General features: G+C 59.4%; 1 protein-coding gene across 13 annotated transcripts; it reads right to left on the minus strand.

Annotated features, from left to right (window-relative positions):
• Positions 1–22: 22 nt before the first annotated feature.
• PIAS3 (protein inhibitor of activated STAT 3) lies at positions 23–19,278 on the minus strand. 13 transcript variants are annotated; one of them, XM_064475295.1, is made up of 18 exons: positions 17,881–17,953; positions 17,719–17,776; positions 17,476–17,620; positions 16,742–16,890; positions 14,037–14,484; positions 10,265–10,349; positions 9,510–9,560; positions 7,563–7,653; positions 5,958–6,092; positions 5,677–5,782; positions 4,985–5,058; positions 4,310–4,470; positions 3,691–3,827; positions 3,038–3,212; positions 2,604–2,737; positions 1,457–1,494; positions 1,241–1,321; positions 23–887 (listed from the first exon to the last, which is right to left on the minus strand). In XM_064475295.1, exons 5-18 carry the CDS (start codon positions 14,479–14,481, stop codon positions 630–632), a joined length of 1,971 nt encoding a protein of 656 aa, XP_064331365.1. In that variant the 5' UTR covers positions 14,482–14,484; positions 16,742–16,890; positions 17,476–17,620; positions 17,719–17,776; positions 17,881–17,953; the 3' UTR covers positions 23–629. The 13 variants fall into 13 exon arrangements, with proteins under 13 accessions (XP_064331365.1, XP_064331360.1, XP_064331363.1 ...); XM_064475290.1 differs by lacking the exons at positions 17,476–17,620; positions 17,881–17,953 and adding an exon at positions 19,189–19,221 and having other exon boundaries at positions 16,742–16,933; XM_064475293.1 differs by lacking the exons at positions 17,476–17,620; positions 17,881–17,953 and adding an exon at positions 19,189–19,206.
• Between the last annotated feature and the right edge of the window lie 106 nt (positions 19,279–19,384).

Here is a 19,384-nt window from a genome sequence, read left to right on the forward strand (position 1 = left end):
AGCGGCAGCGGTTTGCCGGGTCCTCTGGGACTCCCACCTTTATTGCCTTGAAATATTTACCGCGGTTACGATACAAGAAATAGGAAACGGCCCAAGCGGGACAGTGTGCGCCGCTCCCCCCCGTCCCTGGCCACCGGCAGCGCCGCCGCCTCCGAGTTCGGGGAAGGAACAGTTCAAATAAAAGGTGCTAAAAATAATTGCTATGCGCGAGGCCCGGGCGCGCTGCAGCCCCGCCGCCGGCTGCGGGACGAGCCCGTTGTCGGGACGCTCGCGAAGCAGCGGGTGCGTCGCCGCAGAGGTTACAAACTAAAGTACACGTTTAAATAGATAAATAATCTGTGCAACGGGTGACGCGTCGTCCCCCGGAGCCGACGCAACCTTCGGTTAGTCCTCGCGTAGGCGGAGGAACGGGGGAGTCTTTGGAGTTTTATATGTACAAAAGCTGCGACTGAAAAATATAGATCATCTGTTTGTTCCCTGTACAGGTCCGCGCTGGGAGTATTTCAAAGGAGGAAAATCTCCTTTTTTTCTTTTAAAAAAATACATCGTAATTACACCCACGCCAGCACCGTCGTGGAGGGACGGGACGGGCGGCTGGAAACGCGCCCTCGGCGCCCGTCCCCGCGGCCTCAGTCCAGGGAGATGACGTCCGGCCTGCAGCCCGGCAGCGCCGCGCCGCTACTTATCGCCCCGCCGCGTCCCTGGCCCTCCCGCAGCGCGCCGGTGGAGACGATGCTGCTGATGCGGCCGCCGGCGCCGTGGGATCCTGCCAGCGCCGGGGCCAGGGGGTTCACGTTCACGAAGTGGCTCGACGCGCCTCTGTACTGGAGGAAGTGGCCGAGCGGATCCTGCTCGTCCAGGGAGGTGATCACGGAAGGGCTGTAGTGCTGCCGGGCGAAGGGAAACCCCGCGTCAGCTCCGGCCACACGCAGCCCTTCGGGGAGGGGGGGAAGCACGCGCCCACCGAGAGGACGGCTCGCACAGGGGTCGCCCCCAGGGCTCCCCAAACCGATGTACCGGTTTACCAAGACCATCAACACCCGCCGCCTCGTCGGCACAGCCCGGGGTGAGAACGGCCGAGGAGACGCGCGGCAGCAGCCAGAAATAAAGCCCAGCACAGAGAAAGGCGACGGAGCCTGCAGCGACCGCCCCGGAGGTCCGTGCCCGGCCCCGAGCCGCCCCCGCGCAACGGGGACGGGAGAACGCTCGGCGACTGCCGCCAAATCCCCCCGCTTCCTACCATCGCTCTCCGCCTGCGTGGATTCAGCCTCAGAGAAGGAAAGTACTTCCACCTCTGAGCCCCTGGCAGTTCTGAATCCGCCTTAACAAGGAGGAAGACGGTGGAGGAGGAAGGTTGGCTGAGCAGAGAGGGATGTGTTTGCCAGTCTGCAGATTTGGCAAGGGGGAAAGAAAACGGAAACAACAAAAAAAAACACGCCCCGCCCCCCTCACTTACCTGATTTTCACTTTGAAGGAAGGAAAACAAATCCAGACCTAGAAAAATAGAAAGGGGGAAAATAAATCACTTGACGGTGACTGAACTTCTGGCAGGAGGAGAAGCCAAAGCGTGGGGACGTGGAGCCGGGAGCCGACGGGTTCAGAGCGCCTCCGAGCGCTTGATACCCCGCCGCGGTCAGCTCCAGCTCCATCGCGAGCTCCTGCTGCGTTCCTGCAGCCCCCCGTGACTCATCGCGTGGCCTCAGCACCGCGACAGCACGGGGCGAGTTCAGCGTCGCTTCCCTAGAGCTGTCGCGGCACCGAAATCCGGACCCACAGAGCTCAGCAAGCGGCCGAGGGCTGGGTCGGCGCAGCCCCGTCCGGGCTGGTGGCACCGCGACGCTTCCGACCGTGCTGCAAAGGCTGCGCGCGGGGCCGGGGCAAAGCGATTCCATCGATGGCAAACTCGGCGCGAGGGACGGGTGAGCGCGTTTCAGGTCTCTGCCGCTGACCTGGCAGCTCCAGCCCGGCGCCTCGTCCCTCCGGAGAGCTGCCCGTAAAACCAGGCTTTAAACACCGCCTACCCTGGGGACCATCGCGGCGCGTCTCGTTCCCATGAAGCGCCCGGGGACCCCCGGACCCGCCGGTTTCTGGGAAGGGTTTATTATTAACTTATTATTAACCACAGCTGCGAGCCTCTCCCTCTTTCTGCTGGGTACGGGGGCACAGCCCGCACCCCACCTGCCAGCCAGGAAGACGAGGAGCCCGCGACAGGACGTCACGGCCGCGTTTCCTTGGTGGCCCCGGGACGCAGTAACCAGCCAAAACCCGGGCCGGTCCTCCCCGCCGCCTCCAACACCCAGACTCCGAGTGGCTGTGTCCGCCAAGGCCCACCTGCAGGCCCCTGGAGAAACCTCTCCCCGGGAGGGAGGTGCTCTAGGTTCCTTCTTCCCTCCCCTGCGTTGGGCCAGTGAATTCTGCCCCTCAGAAATACTCACCCGGCTCCGCAGCAGCTGCTGCCAGGCCGGGAAGGGCTACGTGTGCAAGCGGGCCCGAGGCCCCCATAGCTCAGCGGGAGAGGCCGGGGCACCGGCTGGCGCCGTAGTCTGGTAAACTGGCACCATCGTGCGTATTGGCAAAGCGCTGCCAGAGGTCTCTGTTGTTACCTTGAAGCTCCGAGGGCAGCTGGTAGGCAGGGTGGTAGTCGGGAAGGGGGAGGTTGGAGAGGTAGTCGCTGCCGAGAGCTGCCACGGGAGGACTCCGAAGCACGGAAGGCGGCTGGTGATCAATACTCAATACCCTGGAACAGAACACAGACCCGACAAACCTCAACGGAAGCACAACAGCTTCCGTCACATCAGCAAAAATAACCCCCCAAGCCCCGATGCTACCACGCCCACAGCAAAAACAAAGCCTCCCTCCTGCGCGCGGTGAAAGCCGGCGTCACCTCACCCTGGCCCGGCGCGGAAAGCAGCAGCAGCAGCGCTTCCCGGGGCCGGAGCAGGCTCGGATCTGGTCCCCGCGACAGCATCGGCGCTCAGGAAAGGAAGCAAAAGCAGCCAAAGCCCAGCAGAGCCGGGGGGTGCCGGTGCTGCCTTACCCCTTGGGCCCCGGCGCCGTCGGAAGAGCCGTGCCGGAGACCGGGCATTGCTTCTTGGCAGGCGGCGGCTCCTCCTCGTCCGACGAGCTGTCCAGAGTGAGATCGATGACCTCCACCTTTTTCTTGCCCTCCGGAGAGTTCTTGCCCTCGGAGCTCACGGCGTGAAGGGCGCTGGCTGCAGAGGAAAACCAGCGATCGCCTTCAGCTGCTGAAACGGAGACGAGCCCAAAAGCAACCGCCCCTGCGAGCGCTACGACATAGGCTCAGGACTTGCACAGAGCTCGTAGCAAACCCACGCCCCGTCCCAGAAGAGAAGCGTCATCCCCACGCTAACGGCGAGGTCTCCATAGCCCCCCCCCCCCCCCGGCATTAATGCTGCAGTTTCAAGAAGAATCTCCATTTTTCTTGCTTTTTTCTAGCACTTACTCCACAGCGGTGGGCTACGTGCCCAGCGCGCTGCTGGTGTTTCACCGTGATCCCAAATACCAGTTCCCGGATGGGATCTGAAACGCTCCAAATGTTGCTTTGTGAACGTAAGAAAAAGCTCTGAATGTCGCTTTGTGAACGTAAAAATTGTAACTGTAAATGTTGCTTTGGCAAAACGGGATATCTAAAGAAAAAACCCACAGAGCTGGTGACCGTAGCGCGCGTACCCTCGATGCCAGCGAAGGCCGCCGCCTGGCACACCTCCTGCTTCTCCTTCTTCGGCTTCATGGGGCACCAGGAGCCGTCCTCCATGAACTGTATCTCGTCGCAGTCCGTGCAGGAGTTCAGGATTTCCATGAACAACCTGCCGGGCGAGAGCACAAGCTGGGGAGGGCGAACACGGCAAGGACTCGCGCCTAAATACGCGCACGCGGGCGGCAGAAACGACAGGGGACCGCTGGTGCCGAGGCGTATTTAATCAATCAATGTAATTTACGTTTTATAAGAAATAAAAAAGGATTTCTCTTCTAAAACCTGTGCCAACGTCACCTGGAGGGTGGTTTCGCGCTGGGCTGTTCCAGGGCCCCGTTCAAACCCCCGTAAGCGGGTTCCCTCGTTACCGCCTCCGCAGAGGCCGCCAGCAAGGAAGCCAAGATTTTGACAAAGGCTCCTTGTTCTTTGGGAGAAACCTCTCCAGATTGGCATCAAAAGCGGTTCAGGGCATGGAAATCGGATTTTAAGTTGCCGGAGGCCGTAACTCGTGGATATACGCGAGTGTCAGAGGGTGACCCTTGGAAGATAAACGTTACGAGGCCGAAGAGCGTGTGCGAAGCCTGCCCCGCTCACCCGTCGATTATCAGGTTGTCGTACGGGGCTTTCTTGTCGCACACAGGACAAGTCCACGTGGGTTTCTTCTCGTTCATCTGCAGATACAGCGCTGCGTCGAAGCACTGGAGGTGGGTGCACGTGGTGGCTCGGCAGGGCACGATCAGCCTCATCTTACCCAGCTGCCGGGACAAGAAGTGGGAAACGCAGCCGGTTTTGCACGAACCGCCCCTCACGGCGCCGGGCGAAGCCAGCGCCGTCGCCCCCCGTGCAGTCCCTTCCCTCCCCTGCCCAGCGCTCTAGCAAGACGCTGAGCTAAACATCAAGGAAGAATTAACGTGCGAGAGAAAACAGGCTCTCCTGAGGGTGTTGTTGCCTTTTCTTTCTTTTGTTTCAAGCTCGCTTCCACCTCGAACATGTGCTAAAGGTGAAGGACGAGGATCAGGTCAACGGAGGACGTTTGTTGGCGGCTCAGGCCAACAATCTCAGCGATTTTTTTTTTTTTAAAGCATGAAAGAAAGCGGTTCTGCTTTTGTTTTTTAGGAATCAAAGCTGACTTTTCAACAAAAAAGCAGGGCGGCAGCAGCGCCGGCTCTCACTCCGAAGCATTCTCACGCAGCGGGAAGGTAAAAGGGGAAGCTGTTTGCAACGGCCTGTCCGAGTAAAATGAACCGAAAAAAAAGGGTAGAAACCTACTGGACACATCAGGGAAACTCGTAAGCTCGTCGTCGCTATCTCGCTGTCGGGATCAGCTGTCAGTTTTTCTTTGACTGAAAGAAGAGGAGGGGGAAAAAATAGGTCTCCTGTCAACATCCTCCTCCTTTTCCACGCGTGCACGCGGAAGGCGCCATTGCTAATTTGCACCGCGACGCTTATTATCCAAATTACGGGCCGGTAACGCTTACGACGGCGGATGTTATTACTGCCGGGTCAACAGCTCGGGCGAGAGTCCCCTCGGCTGGCCCACGCGCGCAGCACGAAGGGACGGTCCCGACCTGAAAGGCTTCACAGCCTGCCCGTGAAAGGGCAGCGCAGGCTCGGCGGGAAGCAGCGTACGATCCCAGCGCGAGCAGCACCGGCACCCCTTCCGCTGCTCCTCCGCGGGCGGAGCGTGGCAAGTATCGCAACGGGGCGGGCAGCGAGCTGGAGAGCGGTTCGGTTTAGGGCTTCGTGGAGCGGCAGCGCCGAAAAAGAATCCGTCATCTTTACGCCCCACACCTTCCCGTCGAGTTCGCATCAAGAGGGCTCAGCCAGCGCCCGCCGGGGCGGGCGAGAAGGGACACCCGCCAAGAGCTGCGCTGCCCTCGCCCGCGGCTGCGCGCCGGCTCCGTCCCCCCCCAACCCCGCAGGGCGGCGGATCGGGCAGGGTTACGCCTTCCCTTACTCACTCAGGGCTCGCGAGTGGTCTGGATTTCGGATGCCCTTGGCTCTCAGCTTCTGTAGCAGCGTCACCGAGGTCAGCTGCTTCACCAGGTACACCGACAGCGAGTAGTTCTGTTGAGAAGAAGCCGGCGCCGCTCAGAGCCCGAGCGCCCCACCAGAAAGGGGAGGGCCCTCGCGGGTCTGCACGGCTCGACGCTGCTGCGAGAACGGCCTCGATCCCGCCGCGCGGACCCGAGGCTGCGAAGGAGCGGCAGCGAAACGGGGAGCGGCTTTCGCCTCGCCTCACCCTGCCGAACTCCGAGGACCAGTTCACCACGATCGTGTTCGGGACAGTTGCCGAAAGTCGCGCCAACGGAGTGATGTTGACGGGGCGGCTGGGTCGTTTGGGCTCTGCGCCGTTCTTTGTGGGCGGGAGATAACCCTGCGAAGGCAGAAAGGTGACCCGGCGTAAAACAAATTCTCCCCGAGGTTTAAAGCCACGCAGGAGAATCTCCAAGCCCGACCTCTTCACGCCACGTCGCACCTCGAGACGTGCCACGTCGCACCTTAGAGCCCGCGTGAGAATTGATCTACAGATCTCAAAGCAGTCCATTATTATTCCTCAACGTTAGTAAATGGGGAATAAAGGTTTCCCTCACGCTGATGAGCGCGCTGGGGTCCCATCGCAAGCCCCCCCGAGCACAGGTCTGTCAGCCCGCGATGGGCTGCGCACCAACGGCGTTGAATTAAAAAGCGAATCCTGCCCGGTTCAACGAGGCTGGGAAGCTGGAAAATTACACCTCCCCCGTGCCAAAACGCCCGTCGATCTTATTTTTGCTTCATCACATCCACGGGCCAACGTGGTTCGAAACCCTCCCCGTTATTCAGAGTGCCTCCTCCGTACGTCAGAGGTTGGCGTCGCCCTTTTTTTCGTCGCCCTCCCTTCGGCTGGGCCGCTCGAGACCGATTCAGCGGCCACCCGTTAGATTGAGCAGAGGCAGCGTTCTGGCTGAGCTGCTGCGGTGCGAAAGCCCGTCCAAACAGCTTCTCAGCTGCAGATGGCTCATCCAAACGAAGGCAAGAAACCTCATCTGAGAGCAGGAGCCGGGGGGCGGGGGAACCCTTCGGCCAGCTCGCACCTCCCGTGCACTTCCCTCTTTCTGCCCCTCGAGGCCGGAAACAGCCTGGTTTTATTTAGGTTTTCTTGTCTTTTTTTTTTTTTAAAAGCAGGTTACTAACGGTCTCGGCCAAAACCAGGCAGAATATCTGAGGCAAAAAATGCGAAGCTCTCAAAAATATTAAGGGAGCGGCTCCGGCAGAGGCTGTTCTGCAGGTTGGACTGCAAAAAGAGGCAGCTACGGCGGAGCGAAGGCAGCCCGGGGCGGCTGGCGGGGCGCTGGCCGGGGCCCGTCAAACCCCCCCCACCTTCCTAGGCACGGCACCGAACCGCGTCCCTTTTTGGACTGGAAACCGGGGCGAGCACCATTTCTTACCACGTTTTTTTACACATTCCCCGGCACAAAGGAGCCCAGCCTGCCGACCGGAGCGTCCAGGTCTTCCGGCAACGCGATAAACTAAAGGCAGTGCTGTCGCTCCATTAAACTCAGATTTTTACTCCGTGTTTTTATTTGCCAGTTTCTCGTCAAAAGAGGCATTCCGAGAAACGAGAGGGAATCTGCCGGCTGAAAAATCAGGCCCAAGGTTTGCATATTCTTCTACTTAAAGACCACTCTCCTGGGATCAAAGAGCAGCTTTCAGCATCAGTCCCCAGCCCTCTCACACAAAGCAGGGTTTGCACCCCGAGCACGCCGTTCCCTCAAGTCAGTCTTTAATCTCCAGAAAATACGTTCCCGCAGCGCTAAAGGGCGGGCTTTAGTCTACAACATATTAAGAAGAAATAAGATTTACTCACAGGCAGGGGACAGAGTTTTCCATTGACCTTGACAAATAAATTAGGAGGGAAGTAATCTTCTTGGGGACAGCTGGTTTCACACAAGCAAAACCTGAGGAGCAGGAGGGAGAAACCGGCGAGTGAGTGGCGACAGAAAAAAAACAAACCAGCAGCCAAACTTCCCTCGAAAAGGGAAGAACGTTTCCCAAGCAGAGCGGATGAATGGGCAGAGAACAGAGAGGCAGGCGACAGCCCCCGCGTGTTCCAGACCCTACGTGCGGCCGAAGCGACAGGAGACACAAGACGCGACGCCGGCGGCTTAAAACAATGGCCGAGGGCACGCTGCGAAGCGTGCGGGGGCAGGGCCGGTTTTATTCGGCCCCGGTGACAATCTAAGCTATCCAGAATCGCCGTTTCAAAGGCAAATGGCATTTCTCTGGCCTAACGCCATTCCAAAAACCGACGGGAAGCGAGTGAGGGCGGAGGCGGGCCGGCCAGCGCGGGTGCCGTTTGGGGCGAAGGAGTGCCGTCCGCCCCGAGACAATTCCCGCAGCAGCAGCAGCGGCGCGTCGGATGGTTTAATCCAGGTTTGGGCACGTTCGTGTCCAACTTCGCCTCTGGATCCTGCAGCTCTTCGAGGTGTGAGGAACTATACCTGTCCAGGTCCCCCAGCAAAAGCACCTGAGGAACTAAAAAGCGGCGTTTGACCCAAAGCGAGTCTCGCGATCGGGCGGGCTGGGCTCTCCGCCACCACGCGACGTCCGGCCGCCGCCGCCCGCACCGGGGAATCGTTTAGGTGGGGGGAAAAAAAAACACCCCTTTAAGATCATCAAGTCCAGCCGTCGGCACCAGCGACCCAGGCAGGGCTCCGGTCCAAGTCCCAATCCCATTTAATCAGGCGGCCGCGCGCCCTCTTTCCTCCCAAAGGAGGGTGCTCGGCCGGAGACGGCTCCCCACGCCGAAAGCCCGGCCCCGCCGAGAGGCAGGCCGTCACCGCGGCCGGCTTCGTCCGCGCTGCGGGATCAAGGCCTGGCACGCCGCGCCGATGCAGAGCTGCGCCACCAACGCTCACGAGAAATAAATCTCATCTCCTCGGGTTTTGACCTCTCTCTCCCTCTCTCGGCTTGCCAAATAAAGCAAAGGATAAAATTGAGAGTTAATCTTTGCCTCGCCCGGGAAGGGGAGAACGCAGCGGGAGAGCGGGAACGATCCCGCCATCGTTCTTAACCCCTGCGCTAAACTTTGCTGAATTAAGGGTTCGCTTCTTCAGGCGAAGGGATGCGCTCGCGACGCCCCAGGAGACCCCCGAGAATAAAATTTAATGGGCAAAGGCTTAATTTTAAGAGTTAAAGGTTAAAAAGGTTAAAAGCACTTTTAAAATTAAAAAGGCCAAGGGCTGAACTTCGGGCAAGAGCCCCTCAGTTCCTGTTCAGCACCGCAGGACTTAAATAACCACCCTGGCGCCGACTGCAAGCATCGGGGGGGAACCCGCAGGTATTTTCCGGCTCACGCTCGCCAACGTGTCTTGGATTTTCATGACTAACAACTGGGCAAATATTTTAAAAAAAAACACCCTTCGGATTTTAAGGTAACGTTTCTGCGTCTTATTCCACCTTTTGTGACGAACCTGCCAACAGGCAAAGAGTTACGGAGAAGAAGCGGCGAGGTCTACGTAAGCGTGCAAAATTCGGGGAAAGACTCCATTTTACTGCGCTTGAAATCAAGAGAACTTGTGGGAAGGCCCGGCCGCCTGTGCCAGCGAAGCGTCACCCACAGAGGGTTCGTTAGAGAACCCCTCGCTCCCGTACGGAAACCGGTGCTCCGAACAGGGAACACCCCCTCCGAGCGATCCGCCGCGCCGGTTCAAAGCGAATCAAGCGCTGAAGGCGGGATCCACCAGAACGACGGACAAACGGACACGCTGGCTCGGGGAGGACCGGTGCCTTCACCGAAAAGGCCCTGCCTTACCTTAATTGCACCTGTACGGTGTAATCGCATTTGGCGCCCGGTAGGATATCTCTGCAAGAGAAAAGGAGGTCTTAAGGCCGGCGGCAGCGCTCAGCAGGGAGCGACAGCTACAACAGCCGAAATTTTTAGGAAGTTTCAGGGATAGCGAGAGGCGGGAGGTGTTTTACGAATAACCCGGCGCAGCTCAGTTGCGAAGAGGTCGGCGCTGTCCGGACCAGGAGGCAAAACTCCCAAAACAAGGCCACAAAGCGAAAGCCCAGTGGGGAGAGGAGAAAAATCAACCTCCAAGGTTCGTGCCGCTGCCGAGTCGTGAGAGCACGAGGCCAACCGCAGCCTCGCCGAGGCAGACGAACCGTGGCGGAGGCCGGTCCTGAATTTTGGGATGAACTTGCAGGGTTTTAACCCAGTTACCACATTTTCTCTCTCCCAGAGCGTAACTCAGCTCCGCAGGCTCTTGGGCAGGTCCAGGAGCAGCACAGCACTGCTGACATCAAGGAACAACCCTTTTTATGCCCAACTCAGCATTTTATTCTCCCGTACTGAGAATAACCACAGCAGAGACACACGAATCGTTTTAAGATTCGGCTCTTCCTCCTACTCCGGCCGTCCCCGACCTCCTCACCTGCCGGCTCGCTCACCCCAACTCGGCCCGTGCTTTTCCTCCCGACTCCGTTCCGCCGGGGCAGACGGCGCAGCCGCAGCGGGGAGGCCACACGCACTTTGCTCGGCACCCGGGGAGCCACCCTTTCGCTTACCGGGAGGTGAGGATCTGCTGAACTTGCTGCGGGGTTAGAGCAAAGGTGAAGTGAGCTTCTTCAAACCTCTGGCTGTTCGTTGAGGCTGAAAGAGAGGATTTAAGAGAAATTAAACCATCGTTGGGTCATTTTTACGCCTGCAGGCGCTGAGACTCGCTGAGCATCCGCTAAAAGCGGAAGGCAATCCGGCGTCAAAATTATCGGCAGTTCCGCGCAGGGACCCTCGAGTCCTCGGCCACGGCACCAAGCGCCAGGTCTGTCTGTCGAGGCAGATATTCAGTTTCCATCATTTTATTTACAAAAGAAAACCGCGATCCGGGAAAGTAAAGTGGTTTGCGCTGAGAGCAAACGGCGAGGAGGCGGGGAAACGCACCCCCTCGCTCTGCCGGGTCTGCAGCAGCCTCCCGAGCCCGGGAGGAGCCGGACGGCGCTGCCCAGGGATCAGCGGAGAGGTCGGGAGGAGCGAGACTGGAAGCAGAGCTAAGGGAATGCCAGGGGTCATCCACTGCCCTAGAAATTAGAGCAATTGCTGCGGTCAGGGAGTAAGTACGGCTGCTGAACGATAATCGGGCGCTGCCATCTCCTCCTTGGGCACACGGACGGAGTCACGGGGAATTCAGAGAAAACCAGCCATGGTCTGACAAAAAATAAGCACGGGCGGAGAAAGCCACGTCACGGGAGAGTCGAGAATTTTACGCGAGGGTTAGGGATGAGCACGGTAAGAACACGTGAAAATAAACCAGCATTTCCCCCTCTCCTACCCTGACCTGAACTAAGCCGCCTCCTTTGCGCCTGAGCTTCCCCCTGGGTAAAACCGGCAGGCGCCCGCCTCCCTCGCAACAACCTGAGCTGTTTCATCGACACCTGCAGGGCATCGCTACCCCGGACCGAACACCGCCCACGTTTCAAGCCAACGTCATTTGCAAAACAGACGATTTGGCCTCTTCCGCGCCCGTTCTCACACCCGTGGGGAGAGGTCCTGCGCAGCAGCCGCTCCCGCCGGCGCTCGGCGGGACGCGGAGCACCCCCGGCTCAGGAGCAAACGAAGCCGAGGGCGTTACCCCAGCGGCACGTGTTGGTGTAAATCGCACGTTCCGGCCCTTTTAGTTCTTTCACGGAGTTGGGCAACGCTTGCGCGACCATCCGAGGCGGCCAGAGGTCCGCGGAGGAGGAGGTTAGCTCCCTGGCCTCCGCGCCACCTGCCTTCCCAGAGGGACGCCCTTGCTCCGGCCTCCCCAAAAAGCACGTTCAAGCGCAGATTCCTCGGCGGGGTTTGGCTTCTCCAGCCTCCTGCAGCTCAGGAACGCGAGGAATGCGAGGCCCCGAGTTTCCTGGCAGATGACCTGCCAGTTCGACAGGCTGGCAGCCCCAGTCCGGAGGAATTCAGAGGAATTTTGAGCATCTTAGGATTTCCTGCCTGAGCTTTTCGCGCTCTCGATGATTAAAATCACGTCCCGATTCTGCTCCGAACAGAGCCGGGGTGAAGCCGCCCGGCGTCAAGGCGGTGCTAACCAGCACCCGCCGTTTTCTCTGTCCTCTGCCACCTCTATAATCAATCACCAACCTCCGCCTTACGACCAGTTTATAACCGGCGTTACGGCTCTGTCGGCAGCCTTCATCCGGCCCGGAGAGGGACGCCGACGCCTCCCAAACCCCCGGTAACACAGCCAGAGGTGTGGGGAGGGGGAATGCCGAAGCCTGGGTCTTCCCCACCTGCAGCAAACAGAGCGTGGCGGGAGCAGGAGGCTTTATCATCAACCCCGCGTCGCTGCCTTCACCCATCACCGCCCTCCCTGTTTTCTCATGATTACTTCCCACCTATTGCTTATTTTGGGCATTTTTCCAACGCCGCGACCTTCATAGCTGGATACTTATAACAAACTGTCCCGAGGAACTAAAAGAACAGAACGGGAAGGGGACGTTTACACAGCTGAAGGGGGAAGAAAGACACAAACCACCAGGAGCCAAAAATAAAAAGCCCACGATCCCCTGGGAATTACATCAGAACTCTTTCAAGTTCCAGCACAAAGACATAAGTTTTTATCGGGGGAGAGAAAAAAAAACAACCATTTCTTCTGCAAGGCGAGTATCCCCTTTCAGGGCAGAGCCTTAACCGCAGGTTGTCTGAGGGAGTGAACAAAGCCAAACCTAAGAAAAGGCAGTTTTTAGCAAAACAGGAGCGAAACCAACCCTCCCCAAAGGGCGCGCGGCTTGCGGCCGAGCACAGCCACACTCAGCTCCACTTCAGCAAACGTGACCTGCGTTTATAGGAAAGAAAAACAACCCTGAATCCAAGCGAAAACCATCTGAAAGGCGTAAGGTGGGTGGATCTAGGCCAGAAGGGCTCGACCAACAGTAAAAATACAACTAGTAGCTTACTCTGAAAACCAGAATAAATCTCCCCGCTCCCGGGGCCCGGGTCAGCCCCGGTGCGGCAGCGCTCCCAAACCCACCGGGGCGAACGCCGCGCCGTACGCCTCCCCACCGGCGTTTTCAGCGAACTCACGACTTTTCTGGAATTCGGCAAAAACCCCGGCGGTTTGTTTTCCCTGTTTCACACACGGGGCAGCACCGGAGCGCTCGGCCTCCTCATCGCGTCGAGAAACAAGCGGCTTTGCCCTTTCACCGTTAAATTCGAGCCCCCTCTTTGCCTCCTGCTCAAGGTCACGTTGCCTCGCCAACACGGAGCCGACCTCGCCTCTGCAACCAGCTGGACCGTAACGCGTAAACCGGTTTGTTAATTTTATATATTGGAAGGTTTTAGGACCCCGGTTTTGTTAATAATTAAGGCAGAGTCAGGACTCAGCCGTGGCAGAGGAGTTTTAGGGAGCTGTTTTGCTGGAAGTTGCAGCACCAATTGTTTGCAAAAATAACCAACCGCTTTCTGTAACGCACCCTCCCGGCGCTCGCTGAGGCGGTCGGAAAGGGAGCCCGCGCCACCTGGGCCAGGCTTTGGCTCTCCGCGGGTTAGGACCCGAACGCTGGCGTACCACGGGCCAGAGGAAGCCTCGCAATTCCCAACGCAGAGAAAAGCCCGGGCTCTACCAGGTGAAAACGATAAATAACCCAGAACTTATGTAGGCTTATAAAACACACGCTTAACAGGAGAGGTGTCGGCTGGGCGAGAAATACCCTTTTTCAAGCAAATAAATTGGGAACGAGACCGACGAGCAGCTCAAAGCTCCCACGCGTGGGCCGCCAGGAAACCGGCGTTGGGGGTTATCGGCCCAGACGAGGCGAGGGCAGGAGCACCTCTGCTGTGAGGAGGGGGCTGTTGGGAGGAGAGGCGGCTCCGCGGAGACCTTATTGCACCTTTCAGTACTTGTAAGATGGGGGCAAGCTTTTTAGCAGGGCCTGCAGCGATAGGACCAGAGTGACGATTTTAAACTAAAAGAGGGGAGATTCAGGCTAAGTAAAAAGAAGAAATTATTTATGCCGAGGGTGGCGACGCCGGCACAGGCTGCCCAGGCAGGCGGTCGATGCCCCATCCCTGGAGACACCAAGGCCAGGCTGGACGGGGCTCTGAGTGACCTGGTCTAGTGGAAAACGTCCCTGCTCAGGGCGTGGGGTTGCACTAGGTGGCCTCGGAAGGTCCCTTCCCACCCAAACCCTTCTACGCATCTACAAAACCCCGCTTCCATCTGGATATATCAGCCTTTTGAATCCACGCCGCCGGCCGGGCGCAGCCACGCCGCTCCCGCTCCGTCTCCTCTGCCCGAGGAAACAAAAGGAGCCTCCAAAAAGCAGGAGGAGCGAGCGGTTTCCAACGTACCTAACGTGGTGGGTTTTATCAGCTCATCGTAGACGTCGTAGAAGGGCAGCCTCTTCATCTTGACGTCCGGGTGGACGGGGTGGACGGGCGACGATAAGCGCTGAACGTCCGCCTCGTGCTTGGGCGCCGGAGGCGGCAGGGCCACCGGCACGGCGCCGGAGCCGCGGTCGTAGGGCAGGTGACACGCCGTGCCCGGCGTCAGCGCGGCGGCCGAGGGCAGCGGCCCCGCCTGAACGTGGAGCATCGACAAGTCCGAAGGGGTTAAGATCTTCCTCGGGAACCTCCGCCGGTACAGCTCTTTAATTTTCATCTGGACAGCCGGGCTGCAGCCAGATTTCAGCAGCTGTAACGCCTTCGCGAGAAGTTCGTGCTTCCTCCCACTTTTGTTCCTTCCAGCAAAGCCCAAGAGAACTTGTAATTCTGATACCCTAAAGCTCATAACCATGTGCTGCAAGAAAATAAAACAACCGCCGTTACAATCGCTGCGCGAGCGGACGCGGGCCAGAAACAAGCCACGGGCTCGCCGAGGAGGATGGTGGAGGCCTTGGGAGAGACACTGTCAAGTCTGAGGTTCCCCTCGTCATCAGCAACTCGCCACTAGCAGAACCGTCATTATTTAGGCTTGGGTTTACTTTTAGCTCCTTTGCTCGGATCTGGGAAGGCAAAAGGCGCTCGCTTCCCGACCCGACGGAGGTCGGAGCAGGTTCCGATCCCCAGAGGACGGCTGAATCGCCTCCCCTTCGAATAAACGCTGACAGTTTCCCGCAGGGCCAACCTCGCCTTTAAACTAAAGCTTTTTGTACCTCCCTGGGTTTAAAGCTCTCGCTTTAAGGCCTCTCCAGGCTGGCTCAGAGAGGCCAAGCCCCAGGGAGAGTGCGGAGGTTCTCAGCCCTTGCTTTCATTCTTTTATTTCAAAAATATACCTTGGGAAGGCCCGGTTTTGGCCCGGGCAGACATCAAATCCAAAAAGAGACGTTGGTTATTAAGGGAAGGCCACAATTAAGGAAAAACATCCATCACGCGCCGCCCTGCCTCGCTGCAGAGACTCTCCCCACCAGCGACCTGCTAATTCTCACCGTGAGCCCGGCACACCTGACAGCGTTAAGTTGAAAAAAAGTCCGAAAAGGGGAAAATAAAGAATTATTCCCATTTCACAGAAGGAAAAATAAAAAAGGGTGTTGGAGACCCCTCGGCAGTCACAGCAGGCAAGCTCGTAGCAGACGTAGAAAGTCGGCTCGACCTCACGGTCGTCTGCAAGATCAGCCTTCTCCCGACCGCGCAACGCGATTCCGGAATTACTTATTTAAGCCGGCGTTTAAGATGACAGAGCGCGCTAGGAAGCGCCTACGCGCTCGCAGGCGCGTGTTCCTACGTGTCACGGCACAATCTTTTCTTTCGAGCAAATAAAAAAGGGTTAAAGCGGGGGTCCGGCAGCTCCCAGCTCTCCCCCTTGGACACAAGGGCCCGAGGGAGTCTCAGCGCCGCTCGGCAGCTCAGAAGAGTTTTCCTTTTAGGCTCCCAAAAGGCATCCGATGCGGCAGCGGTAGGACTGTTCTCAGATCAGTCACAGCTTGGTGGGGTTTAAATCCGCGATGCCGGTTCCACGCAGGGGCTTCGCCTGGCTGCCACAGAGCACCAGGGTGGGGAGAGGGGAAAGGTTGGCTCAGAAACACCCAAAAACCACAATCCTTTTGATAAAAAAAGGAAGGAAAATAAAAGCTGGAATCTCATCAGTTTAACGGGAGGCGTATTTTACCTTCGGATTGAGTCTCAAACCCAACGGAGCTGATTTTCCTTCGGGAAGAGCTGACGGGAACATCTCGACTTTACATCCAACAGACCCGAGTCTTCCAGAAGCGCTTGTAAATGCCGAGTTACGCGGCAGAGCCCCGTAACAGCCCCGTAACCCACAGCTCAGCCATCAGTCCGTTCCGGGCCCCGCACCACGGGGTTTTCAGGTGGTTTAATGCGCCGTATTAGGACGGCGTTACCCAAAGCGCAGCCCCTTGGGAGGACGGTGGGGCAGACGTCCTGCTTCCCAGCGGGGAAAGAGAAAACCAGGGGAGCGTTTGGCGAAGTTTGCAAAGGCGGCTCCGTCGGTACAGGAGCGCCGGGCGGTCCCTGATGCCGAACAGAGGAAGGTTTTGCGTAGAAAAAACCCAAGGTCGCGTGGGATTTGCCCATCGCCTTCACCGGGCGACACGTTCAAGAGAAGAGTGATTAATCTGATCCTTTCCCCCCCTCCCTTTGAAGGAGTTTGTTAAGGAGCAGGAAACGGCTGTCGTTTCAGAGGAAAAAGCTCGACTTGGGGTCTCTCAACTTTGACAGTGCCTGTTTTAAACAACTCCCAGAAAAGATACCGTAGGGACGCGCATCGATCAAATATTCCTCCCACCAACTCCCTCTGCATCGGAAAGGACCCGACCTCTCCCCACATCCATCCCCCCGCAAATCCTCCGGGCAGAGCCCCTCGACCGGCAGGAGATCAGTGTAGCATGGGCTCACCAGCACGAGATTCGCATTTATCATTAAAAACCGCTCGCGCTCGTGACATAGGACGGCTGTGTCACCACCGCCGCAGCAGCCGTGGGCTCTTATCTACCCCCGAAGCCTCTCCGATTGCTGCCCGGAGTGTCGGAGCAGCGGAAAAAAAAAACTCCCTTTAGGGCTGTAAGAGATGGCAATCGAGAGCTCCCGGAGGGCACCTGAGGCTCGGGCAGCGGCCGGCTCCGCGGCAGACTCGAGTCCGATCGTGCCGCTGTCGAACAAGGCACGTCCGCGAACCTCTTCTCTTTCCTGGGGAGTCACCGTTCGGTCTTGTAAAGGCAGGAAAGCGTCCTAAGCCAGCTACGGGCTTTATAAGGAGAAATCATTTCGGTTTTGACCAGCTCCTCTTGCTTTTACAATGAGACACAGATGGGAAAAAGCTTAAACAAACTCCTGGCAAGGAAACCAGAGAGGGGGTCGGGGCAGATGGGCGAGGGAGCGGAGGTTCAAAAACAAACCGGAGAAGCCTCAAATAAAGACAAACTCCAGCGAAAGGGCCGGCGCCCGGGGAGGGTCGAACCCCAGAGGGCTAAAACCTGCGCACTAAGCCACGTCTAGACTTAAACCTGAATTCCTCCGCGGGGGTTTATCCGCAGAGGGAGCGGAGCAGAAAACATTACGGATGCTTCGCCCTGGGTCGCTCTCAGCTTCACCGTCTGCTAAACTCCGTCCCCGCGTGGCAGGACGAGGGATGCGGCTGCCGGAGCTCGGCTTCTGCGCGGCCCCAAGTCGCCCAACTACAATTATCGGATCCGATTTCTCCACTAATATTGTTTTGCCGCTTGACGGGGGCTCCCACGGCAGTCAGGCTTGAGTTTTAGGGGAGGGAGAAAGATCACGCCATAAAGCAGTATCAAAATTTGGATCGGGGGGCCGCTGCTGGAAAGATTACGGATAAATATGACTCCGGAGAATTATGTTCTTGCTGCGGCTGGCTGCCAAAAAGGTGCCGGTTCCCAAATGTCTTGCTGTTCCCAGCACGGGGAAGGGGGCAGGACGCCTGGGCCGCTTCAGCCAGCTAAGACCTATACTGCAGCCTGTGGGGGGGGGAAAGTGTTAAACCACTAACAAGGAGAGGGGGGAGGGAAAAAGAGAAAAATAGAAAAAAAAAAAAATCAGCTTTGGAATTAGTTACCAGGGGCAATTTCATATTCCAGAGGCTGGTGGGCAAAGGTGGTGACACACTCTGACGCCTAAAAAAAAAACGAGAAGAGAGTGGAGGGAGATGAAGCCCCGTCCAGCTGCGAGCGCCGGTGCAGCACCACCATGCTACACGCTCTCTGCCCCCCAAACCTGCCTCCGCGGCGTCCCCTCTCCTGCCTGCCGACCCCCCGGCATCCTCCGAGGCTCTGAACCGCGCCGGCTCTCCCTTCCTTCGGGTTTCTCCCTCTCGGCTCCACGGCTCTGCACCTCCGAAGCCCCCCTCCTCAAGGTCTTTGGGCCCCCTCCTCTCGCAGATGAGCCCACCGGGCTCGCTGCCGCGCTCGGCCTCACCCGCCGCTCGGTGCGCAAAGGTCCGGACCCCGGCGCCCTCCCTTCGCCCCCCTGGACCCTCCGCCTTCTCCCCACGGTGCTGCCCCCGAGCCGGGACCCCACGGCTCGCCTCAGCCCCCCTGCGCACCCCGACCCCGCCACCCTCGCCTCTGCACCCCAGGCCGGCTCCCCCCAGCCCTGCTCGCCCGCCCCCGCCCCACGGACCCCCGTACAACCCCTCGCCCCACTGCCCCGCAGCCCCCCGCTCCTGCCCCACACGGCCGCACACGTCCCACTCCCAAACGCCCCCAGCCCCACGCACCTCCCTGGGCCCACCGCAGGGTGCCCCGGCCCCACACGTCCCCCTGCACCAGGCGCCCCCTCGGCCCCCCACATCAGCCCCAGGCTGCCTGAGCCCCAGCCCCACACCGCCCGCCAGACCCCCACACTGCCTGACCCCATCACCACAGACCCCCTGAGCCCCCCCAGACCCCCACACTGCCTGACCCCATCACCACAGACCCCCTGAGCCCCCCCAGACCCCCACACTGCCTGACCCCATCACCACAGACCCCCTGAGCCCCCCCAGACCCCCACACTGCCTGACCCCATCACCACAGACCCCCTGAGCTCCCCCAGACCCCCACACTGCCTGACCCCATCTCCACAGGCCCCCTGAGCCCCCCCAGACCCCCACACTGCCTGACCCCATCACCACAGACCCCCTGAGCCCCCCCAGACCCCCACACTGCCTGACCCCATCTCCACAGGCCCCCTGAGCCCCCCCAGACCCCCACACTGCCTGACCCCATCACCACAGACCCCCTGAGCCCCCCCCGACCCCCACACTGCCTGACCCCATCTCCACAGGCCCCCTGAACCCCCCCAGACCCCCACACTGCCTGACCCCATCTCCACAGGCCCCCTGAGCCCCACAGACGTCCTGAGCCCCCCAGACCCCCACACTGCCTGACCCCATCTCCACAGACCCCCTGAGCCCCACAGACGCCCTGAGCCCCTCACTGCCTGACCCCATCACCACAGACCCCCTGAGCCCCTCACTGCCTCACCCTCTCAGCCCCCCACAGCCCCTGCCGCCCCCTCCCCTCTCCCTCCCCCCGCCCCGCCGCACCTCCAGCTCCGCCATCTTGGGCGCGGCGGCGCCGCCGGGGGCCGAGGCAAACTCCGCGACCCGCCGCGGCCGCAGGGCGCCGGGGAGGGGCGGCGCCGCCAGGGACCGTCGCGCAACTACGCGCCCCGCCCGCGCCCTGCGCCCCGCCCACTGCCCCCCTCGCCACGCCCACTGCCCCCCTCGCCACGCCCACTGG

This window comes from Phalacrocorax carbo, chromosome 28 (genome assembly GCF_963921805.1).
Source record: "Phalacrocorax carbo chromosome 28, bPhaCar2.1, whole genome shotgun sequence".
NCBI lineage: Eukaryota > Metazoa > Chordata > Aves > Suliformes > Phalacrocoracidae > Phalacrocorax > Phalacrocorax carbo.